General features: G+C 38.9%; 1 protein-coding gene across 1 annotated transcript in view; it reads right to left on the reverse strand.

The window, feature by feature from the left end:
* plekhd1 (pleckstrin homology domain containing, family D (with coiled-coil domains) member 1) overlaps nucleotides 1–7,384 on the reverse strand; it is a 39,391-nt gene extending 32,007 nt beyond the window's left edge. Inside the window, exons 1-6 of the mRNA XM_078277073.1 lie at nucleotides 7,230–7,384; nucleotides 4,449–4,542; nucleotides 3,594–3,683; nucleotides 3,084–3,160; nucleotides 1,972–2,063; nucleotides 1,839–1,891 (exon numbers count right to left, since the gene is read on the reverse strand). Of these exons, the coding sequence (XP_078133199.1) occupies nucleotides 1,839–1,891; nucleotides 1,972–2,063; nucleotides 3,084–3,160; nucleotides 3,594–3,683; nucleotides 4,449–4,542; nucleotides 7,230–7,384 (561 nt within the window). The remainder of the gene's footprint in view (nucleotides 1–1,838; nucleotides 1,892–1,971; nucleotides 2,064–3,083; nucleotides 3,161–3,593; nucleotides 3,684–4,448; nucleotides 4,543–7,229) is intronic.
* Between the last annotated feature and the right edge of the window lie 3,559 nt (nucleotides 7,385–10,943).

The raw sequence follows: 10,943 nt of genomic DNA on the forward strand, positions 1-10,943 counted from the left end.
ATTTTGCACCGCTTTATATCATTTTATATACTTGACCCTTGTCTTCCATTTGACCATGTGCTTGTCGTCCTGAAAATCAACCCTTCTTCTGACGTTTTTGTCTCTTTTATCGACACTTTTGACTCTTTTCACTACCATTTATAAACACCACTAACACCAAGTTATTACCAGTTTTACACTCATTTTTGGAATTCATGGTCAGTACACCTCATTTATAGGAAATTATACCTGATTCTTGAGTTAAAAAAAGCTAAAAATTCTGATTTTTTTTAGGAAGGATAATTACAGTGGGGTAAATGTTAATGTTCAGTCTGGTTTTGAAACTTTTTTTTTTTTTCAAATGTGAATTTTTTTTTATAAAACTACGGTGGCCGACAGGGGCAAACGTCCTGCAACTTAATAAAACACGCAAATAGACAAAACACAACCAAATAGATAAACGCACTGCAAATATGAAACGATGCAAAGAAAAGCACACAAACCCAGAAAATAAATGCAACAAAAAAACGCAGCATCCAGATTACACAACGGAAGTTCTCCAGACCTCTAGAGGGAGCAGCTGAGAGGAACAGCTTGATTTGATTTTTGACCCCACGGGGGGAGAGCGCTCTGCCTTTTTATTAGAGTCAGGTATGGCTGCAGCCTGGAGAACTCCATAGACTGTATATTAAATTCATATTATTATTATTATTAACATAATATATTAATATTATACAGTCTATGCTCCCGTCTCATGCCCTCCCTTCGGCTTTTCAAAATAAAAGCTCGCGTCTGGTCCCTATGTCTTCGTACTTTGGTGTGTTGGATGTTTTTTAACTAAACAGTACGGCAATCATGCTAATGAATACAATAACTTTTTCAGCAGATGTCTTAGTTACAACACGATGGAGTTAGCAAAGCAGTTTTGTGTTTATATGTGCAGGCGGGATTTATTCACATTGATAAATCCCACGGTAAATTGGCTGGTTTACTCAACAGGGAGGGACTATAAATCCTGTCTGTTTTTTGTTTTTTGTATATCAAGAGCGAATTGCTCCACAATATGAATACAGATTGATCACTTATTTTGTTGGTAACCGTTGTTGTATAATCACAATATTACACTTGAGGAGGCCTATACTTCAGTAATGCGCCTTTCAGACCTCGAAATTAAACCCTCTCGTGTAATATGGCTTAAACAAACGTCAACGTTAAACGCTGATGCAGCTTTAAATGTTTTATTACCACGAGTTTACAGACGTCTCTGCTGATTGAGTATCACCTGTGACCTGAGAGACACACCCACCAAACGAGAGAAAACATATCTCAAACATAGACTTAATATTTACAGTCTATGCAGTTGCTCTCTCTCTCTCTCTCTCTCTCTCTCTCTCTCTCTCTCTCTCGCTCCCTTTTTTTTGCAGCGCGTTTGCTGAATGCTGCACATCAAAATTAATGAAGTTGTTTTCTTAATTTCGTCTATTTGCGTGTTTTCTTAAGTTTCAGGGCGTTTGCCCCTGTCGGCCACCGTACAAAACACCCAAAAGTCAATGAAAGTAGAGATCCTATCTTTTTGTTGTACTTGCGAAGCGCGATGTATGGAATCATCCAAATTAGGTATTAATATTTATTTATTTATTGACCCGAAGACAACAAAAGGGTTAACAATTAATTGATTTATCAAAAAAAAAAATCTGTGAAAATAATAGTCATGTATATAAGTAACATCTAAAGTACATACTGTACATTTTTGAATGGTTTATTAAAAATACTAGTTATACTCTTTTTATTCCAAACTCATAAAACATGTTGTGTTGTGTTATGTGATGATACCAGAGGAGAGAATGGAAAGGTCTCACCTCTCTCTGTGCTCTTTGATGACTCAGCTCCTCAGTCTCTTCCATCAGTTTATCTGGAGAAAGAAAACCATTTCACGTAAACTGCGTCCGCTTGTTAAACCTTTAAAAAGCTCAGTGTAACCCCCATGTTTACCCAGATACTCCTGCTTCTCCTTGGCCAGCTGCAGCCCCTGAGCCTCCAGACTCTCGATCATGGCCTCGCCCAGCTGGGCGTTCTTCCACGTGCTGTTAGACAAACAGAGATTTTTGAAAAACCAGGATCATTAGTACATTGAAAACACAGTTAGCACGTTAACAGATGCTTTCCATCATGTAGCCATGCTAGCGACATGAGTCTAGGGATGACAGTGGAGCACTTTGGTCCAGACTAAAAAAAATTTAAACTATTATTGATTGGATTGTTGTGAAACATTCATGTTCCCAAGAGGATGAATCACTCTTTTCCTCTCAGGTTGACATTTGTAGTTTGTGGTTCAGGGTGAAATATCATGACAACTTTTGGATGGATTGCCATGAAAATTTCTACAGACATTCATGTTCTCAAAAGGTTGAATTGTAATGACTTTGGCGAGCCCCTACGTTTTGATCTAGCTCCATCAGCAGGTCAAAGTTTCCACTTTTTCAGTAAACTATCTCAACAATTATTGGATGGATTGCCATAAAATCTTATTCAGATGGTTCCCCCTGTTATCATGCTGACACACTAAGATAGTAAACAACAACGTTACATCTGCTAAACATCAGCATGAAAGCATTGCCATGTGAGCCTGTCAGCATGCTGATGTCTTTTTAAAAGCTGTAGCTGACAAAGTGAATGTTATATCTCAAGATCTGTTTGGTTGTTACAGGTCATTATGCTATAGTGACAGTTGTGGTTGCGTCAGGCCTTCATCTCTAACATGTACTACTTAAAGTCTCAAGTGTATAAAATTCATTGAAAATGTCTGACTTTGGCAACTCTGGGATTGTCTCATTTTTTCCACAGACAAAAACGTATTCTATAATGATAATAATAATAATTGGCAGTGCCCAGGAGGTGAACTGGCACCTCTCCAGCTACCAGTCCACCACCATACTTTGGTCCGTATGGGGACTTGAACCATCCAGTTCCCAACACAACTCCCTACAGACTGAACTACTGCCACCCATAATACCCAAACAAAGGGGTTTTAAAATGTATATCTTGTGTGTGTAATTCTTTCAGAAGAGCAACATTTAGAAGGAGATTTTGTGTCATATACTTACACTTTCCCTGAGTCCTGCAACATTTCCATCCACTGGACCTGCTCCTCCCCAGACTCAGCAGCCAGGACTATTGTGCCCTGGGGGGCGGATATGTAATATTATACATCAGCAGCTTGTCAATAATGGGCTTAGGCTGTACAATAGACAGTGGATTTCCATCTTTGGGCTGCTGAGATAGTCAAAATTGATGTAACACTGTTTTGTCCCGGTGTGCAGTTATATTCACTATATTATGTGTCCCATTTGTTGCAGGATCAGGCTGTATCTCAAATCATTACAGTTATAAAATGACAATTTATACAAAGCTATTTTAATTTTGCTCTCCAAGCTGCTTTGCCATGCATTGAATTGTGACTTTTCACTAAGTGTATGATGCTATTTTGTTGTTGCATGGTGTCTGTGTGCACCTATGCCTTGCTCCGTCTTAAAAAAAAGATTTGTAAGCCTCTGCCAGGCTGATAAATGATAAAGTAATGGAGAAATTAAAGTGTGACAGGATACTGGTCTTACAGTGAAGTCTTCCAGATTGACCACGATGGCAAACGGCATGCCCATGTTTTCATTAGCTGACACCACACATCCTCCCAAAGGAATGACTCCCTGAGACAAAAACACATCACACTTTCATGTCATTTATAATGTTTTCATCTGGATAATTCACGTAAAAGCCTTCGGTTTATAAAAGCAAACAGTGACTTAAACACATATTATATATATATGCATATAATTGTGATATTATTCTAAAACCTCCTTAATGTGCACTAGTGTTCTAAACAGTCAGTCTGACATTTATTTCATTTGTAAAGACGTACATAACATGCATTTCTTTGTTTTGCTGGAAACAAATATGATGTATTCGCTGTCAGCGGTACTGTACAAATAGAAAATATTAAGATGAATCATTGGTAAAAAAATAAATTAAATAAAAACTAGAATCAATTTTAAAAGTCGTCTGCAAAAAAAATCACGATACATACGTGAATAAAAAAAATGTCCACACACCTAATGTTAAGACGTATTCATTTGATTAGGACAATGCACATTAATCCCCATTTCTGTAAATGCTCCAGTGTTAGCCAGATGTTTAATTTTCAGCTGTAGTCCTAGTTACCTAGCATTCATGTCTTTATGGGGGGAGGAAACCGGAGAACACTCACGCAAACATGGGGAGAACATGCAAACTCCACACAGAAAGGCCCTGCCCGAAACGGGGTTCAAACTCTGCCCAGATCAGTGATCAAACTCTGCAATGCTAACCACTGAGCCACCGTGCTGCCACATCAATATGCAATAAATAATTTTTTTTTTAAAAGAATATATATATATTTCTTCCATCAAGTGTTCAGAGAAGATGCAGTGGCTCACCTTGGGGTGGATGTTGAAGTACCTGTTGGTCTCAAAGTTTCTCTTCTCGCTCTCTGCATAGTAGAGCAAGAAGCTGTCTTTGATGATGAAGAATCTTTGTACCGAGGAAGACAAAGAAAGCAGCAAGTCAGCAGTCAACCCTGCAGGACTGAAAGAAAACCGTCTGCCCATGTTCTCAATCAAAGCTGTTTGATAACCTGCCCGCTGAGACATTTTATTTCATTATGCAGTAAAAACAATGCTTAAACATGTCATGCTTCTGCCTCTTTCTAGATATATTTATTTCATTCATAAATAACGAGTGACATGTATAATTCATCCTGTGAAGGAGCTGCTTATTACTGTATATACTGCTGCTTTGTTTATTTAATGATTTAGATGTTCAGTGGTTGACAACCTTTATTTCTTGCGACCCATTAATACAAAGCAGCACTTGCCACTCATCATCACGAGCTGCAGTCTATGAGGCTCGGATTGTTGATTTGAATCATTTTCAGAGGCTCAAAAAGGTTCAAGGCTCAAATATTACATTTTTTTGTTGCAGAATCCTGTTTGTTCTTATTTCTTACCCAAGTAATTAACTAGCGACCCTGTATACCCTTTTCCCACCCAAATTAGCGTGTATATTCTGCTAAAAATAGACTTTTCCCATTGCCAGTAGATTAGTATTAGTACAATCTGGTGTGTCACGTTTGACATCACAAATGCACCAGACAACAGAGCTAGTAAACACTAGAATGCAGCATCAAGGATGGTGACAATGTTACAGTGGTTACTTTTTTTATTTTTCATATCTGTTTACAGTAAACTTCATTCAGTCACTCTTTCAAACTCGGTGCCGACTAATTTGCAACGATGTCCGAATGCTGCTTGGGAGATGTGTTGAATTTGTGGCTGAGACGACAGAAGTCACCGACGGAGGCGGCACGTGTCAAAGCATCGTGCCAAAAAAGGTGCGAAAAAACACGTCCACACGGGTGTCATGTTTCCATTACTGCCGATCAGAGCTGGAGCCGATAACACCCACGACTAGCCTACTGCAGAGTCATTGGTCCCGGGAGTGAACTTTATTGTAACCTTTACCACTAAAGACAAAAGCCAGATGTTAGTGGATTTTTTGGCAAGTGGGTAAGGGATATTAGAATCATCTTGTGACCCATTGCGGAGGTCCTTAAACAGCTAATGTAAGTCCAAACTGCCTGCAAACTTCTCCTGTACTATACGGTCATTTTATCTACTGTGCGACAGTAAGTCACTTGGTTATGACACAATCGTTAGCCTATTTTTACAAAAGCGCCTGCTACGGAGCCATAACATGAGATACAAGGTAATGGAGCCTTTTATACATTGTCGTGTTTCTTTAGAAATAAACAATGGACAAATAGAGTCTTTAAACGCTTCAGCTGTAAAGTTATTCGCTGTCAAAGTGACGCCAAAATGAATGGGAGTCAATGGAATGCTAACGGGAGGTGATGGCTTGTTGTTAGCCTCAGAATCTCTCCAGAGGAGGTACGCTTTCCGGATGTTCGCTTACCCCCTTGGCTTTAGTTGACTGCAACTTCTCAGGTAGTCTGATAACAACTAGGCATGTAGGCTGATGCCCTACATGCTGTAGCTGTAGCTTTTTGCCTCATCTTCAAATTAAGTGAACTAATTATTATGTGTGAACTACGGTAACTACATAAACTATATTGACATTTGTTGAAATAGATTTACATGTAACATATTTACATGTTTGCTTGTCACTTTCAGGTCCTGCTATTGTATTATTGAAGTGTTTGGTGTACTAGTTAAAATAGTACACCAAATACTAGAAATCTGACTCTAAGTGACTTTGTATTCTTACTTCCATAAAGTTTTGGGGGGTGCCAGGGACAGATCTAATAAAAAATGGTCAAGTTCTCTGCCGCAGAGTTCCTTAATGTCCTGACTTTCAGTTCCAGCTTCCAAAAAGCTGGATCCTTCATGTTCAATAGTGTAACTCAATAGCATCTTTCAACAGACCCCCCTGTCTGTTAAATGTCAGCCCAAAAAGACATTATACAGTTATTTTCACAGGCTGAGTTTAACTCTTCGTGACGAGTGAACTGGCATTTATGTGTGAAATCAGTGGAGTGGCGCTTTAATTTCCCCCACAATTTAAAGTCTTTCTGAGGGTCAGTCACCCATATCTAAATGTCATCAGTGTTTGGCAGAACAACTTCCGTTTTTTTTAAGCCGGTGACAAATACCCCGGAATCTCTGAGCTCAAATTATTTTAACCTTTATGACATAAGCAAGTGTGCTGCAAATGGGCTCTCTGTATTGTCGTTTTAACTGTTATGTAAACTAAGAGCATTATTATTATGAGGTACCAATCCAAGCATTTTAACATCCAAAAAAAGGCCTGTGGATAAGTACATCCTGTTGTTATATAAAGCCATCCTCTAATGTACATAGCATAAACATAAAATCCTAAATTATATATATATGTCTTACTACAGATGTTTTTAACTGCAGCTGTTAAGCAAATTAAATAGTTTTTGCTCTCAGGAGATTAGAATAATGATATTTTATACTGTGGTGTTAAATAAAAAGTCAATTTAAAGCTGTTTTTCAACAATCATTAACTTTTCAGGATTCAACAACACTCTTTGGAAGGTGAATTTGACCGTTCTCTGCATATTTTAACAAAGGTTTGATAAGCAGCACAGAGGCAGAATTTCCCCGTACCGATAGCAAGAACTGCAGTATAGTGAAGTGCTCTAAAAACCACCATGTGAAATCAAACCTCACTCTCACCTGCGGGACCACTTGGCCGACGGCCGTCCGAAAGGCCTCTTCCACAGCACCCCGTGCAGCTGCACCTTGGTGCTGATGTCCAACGCTTCCGAGTCTGACTGCTCCATCGACGACCAGGGCGAAAACAGAGAGTTTCTGGACGCAGACGAGAACATCCTCTCTGGCTTATCACGCCCTGGGAGGTGGGTCAAAAAAAAGAAATCAATAGAATAAAATAAATAATAATACAGTCAGTCAATAACAACTACTCCAATAACACCCAACACGCACACATAGAGGTGCATGTACAGTACAGCTGCAGGGAGAGCTTCAATACAAAACAGGACAAAGTAGCAAACAAATCCCAATAACTCAGCAGGGTGGATTGATGCAGCTGCCAATACGCTCATCAGCTGGAGGCCGAATGACTGCACAGCACAGCGTAAGAGATAAAAAAAAAAACTGGGATGACAGAGAGAAAGAGGGAGGGAGGAAGAGGAGGGATACTGGGAGGCGATGGGGGAGGGAGGGAAGCTTTAGGAATGAGTTGCTAAATCTGAAGCCAGTCAATACATTCCAGCCAGTAAAAGCTGTTAGAGATTACTGCACTTGCCGCAGTCTCCAGCTCTTGGCAGGTATGATCTCTCTGGTCTCTCCATCCACCCACCCACCCATCCATCGCTCCATCCATCGTTCCAGCAGTGAATTAGAAGATCATCTGGGTCAGAGGCGTGGCTGCACGACTTCTGGTAAAGAGGATGGAGCGTCAGAGCGGTCAACATGCAGCTCAGCGACGTGAATATCAGATTATTTTACACATGTGTCAGAGTGGATGGACAGCAGCTTAAAAGGATATTGACAGCTCAGCTGCAACAGAGAAAAGTGCATGAGCCTGCAGACGTTTTTATGAGTAAAAATCATCAGCGTAGAAAAGCCTCTGAAACATTTTTTAACATTTAAGAGGAAAAATCACACAATTTAAAAAAAATATGTGTCACCGTGATGAATTCAAGATGATAACTTCATACATGGGAACAATTAATTAATTCATAATTAATCGATTCAAAATGAATAGGTTCCAGCTATCAAATGTGAATATTTTCTGGATTTCTTCATCTTCGTGAATAGTCAACTGGATATATTTGGGGTTTTGGACCGTTGGCGGAACAAAGCAAGACATTTGAAGAAGATGAGAACTTCATACATGGGAACAACTGCTTTCTACAAACATCAAGTGTATCAAAACCATCCATTAAAGCGAGGCTAAATTCTACCTGTTGAAATTTGGGGGAAACATCACGACAGACAACATTTATAACATGCTTAAATAAAGAAAATACAAGAGCATTTTCACCAGTTTAAAAAAAAAAACCTTTAATTTCGTCGTCATAAAACACATTGCTTTACAACTGATTTCCACAATCAAAAGTATGGAACTAAGGCATACTCATTCTGGAATGACGAAATAAAAGACACACCTACTCCCACTTAAACTATTACAAATATTAACTTGATCCAAACTGAAAACTCCACTCAGCCCCAAGATGTGCCCTCGTCTCTTCCCGTTGGTGTGAACGCACCAAACTCCAGCTGCAGTTTTCAGGGCTTTCATTTTCTCATTGTCGATGCATGTTTGATCAAAGATGTCAAGCGCAGACACTATCCGAATGTGATTCTGTCTGTGTCATTAGATGTAAAAGAAGCTATTGCATTTTAAGATGATCAGGCTAACACCATAGACTTGATTATGATTGGTCAACCACTAAATACCTCCAGTATTTTGACTGTCCATGGTGCAAGGATGAAGCTTCATATCCATTCAATTAAAAACAGCTCTTACTAACATCAGTGAACACAAGACATGCACACAAACTAGATTTCATTATGAATTGTAAACTAAATCGTATAACCCTGTTATATGCAAAAAACCAAGCATCTCCAAAACATGTTTTCATGAGCTAAAGAAAACAGCCCTTCTAGTTTTGTGACAATGCATTTTTCAGATAATCCAATCGGTTTATTTAGCTTAAAGTGCTCATATTATGCTCATTTTCAGGTTCATAATTGTATTTAGAGATTGTACCAGAATAGGTTTACGTGTTTTAATTTTCAAAAAACACCATATTATTGTTGTACTGCAAATTGCTGCAGCTCCTCTTTTCACCCTGTGTGTTGAGCTCTCTGTTTTAGCTACAGAGTGAGACATCTCACTTCTGTTCCATCTTTGTTGGGAGTCGCACATGCGCAGTAGCTAGGTAAGGACTACTAGCCAGTCAGAAGCAGAGTATGAGGGAGTGCCATGACAGTACCTAGGTAAGGACTACTAGCCAGTCAGAAGCAGAGTATGAGGGAGTGCCACGCTACCAGCTAGGCGAGCATTATAACGTGTGTTACAAAGTGACCACGTTTGTCTCTGAAGTAAAGGCTGGACTACAATAGAGCTGTTTGGAGCAGTTTGTGAACAGTGTTTTCTGTTGGAGATGTTAAGTCCCTTTGGGGTGGACTTTGGCCTTTTTCACTTTGTAAACCTATAACGTGCACAAAAAATAAATAACACAAAGGGAAAAAGCCAAACAGCATAATATGAGCACTTTAAAGTATAGGTTCATATTTTTCCAGGTGCCCATATTCCAAATCATTCCTCCTGTCCATAAAGATATCCCTTCATAATGTGATTCCAAAGTTACAGATTGAGGAAACAAGATCTACAGATGTATTAAAAGTGAACACTCAATTTTTCTAACTAGTTATCCCGTTGTTCCTTCATCCTCTTTCTCAGAAGAAGTCATGTGTAATGTGATTTAGTCACATTACTTCGTTGGAATAGTTTGGGTTATTTCTCTTTCCTCTGAACAAATAATAGCTATCAAACTTCGATTGTTGTTTATTTGGTCGTGGACATTAAATGTTCATTAGAGAAATACTTTTAAACAGTTTTTCAGGGGCTTTAAAACCTGACATTTTCCTAAATAAATGCAGTTTGGTAAATCAAGCATATAACACTTTCAGAGCTGTAGCGGTTAATCGATACAAAAAAAAAAAAGAGAAAAATCGATACAAAATGAAAAGGTTCCAGCCATCAAATGTAAATATTTTCTGGATTTCTTCATCTTCCGTAACAGTCAACTGGATATATTTGGGGTTTTGGACTGTTGGCTGAACAAAGCAAGACATTTGAAGACATCACCTTGAACTCTGGGAACTTGTGACGGGCATTTTTTTTTTTTTACATTTTTGAGACCAAGCAATTAATAGATAAGTAGTAAATGCCAGATCTCAGCAGGGGTTCTGATGCAGCATTGTTCAGAAAGATGAAATGGCACATAATGGGGCTCTGTTGTCCAACATGCCCCGGTGTAAAGCAACACAGAGGGGCGTTTTCCCTTTTGTACACACATACAGCGTCCCATAAAAAAAAAATGAAATGCAGCTGCTGGTCTGCAAACAACCCACCCCTTTCTCTCTGAAACATGCCGGCGGGTTTCTTCTTCTTCTCATAGAACTTGGAATTAATTGACGAGTTGCGTTTGTAAAACCATTTAATTTATACATAAAACAGAGACTCCTCACAAAGTCTGTAGCCTCTTGTGTCAGAACAGCCCACCCATGTCAAATTAAAGAATAAAAATAACAAAAAAATTTATTTGTGAGTAAGCAGTTCCATCTCACACAAGATGATGATGATTGTGGAAGGGAGAAGTTACTCTGTACAGTACACATACAAACTTACATATA

This window comes from Sander vitreus, chromosome 20, assembly GCF_031162955.1.
Source record: "Sander vitreus isolate 19-12246 chromosome 20, sanVit1, whole genome shotgun sequence".
NCBI lineage: Eukaryota > Metazoa > Chordata > Actinopteri > Perciformes > Percidae > Sander > Sander vitreus.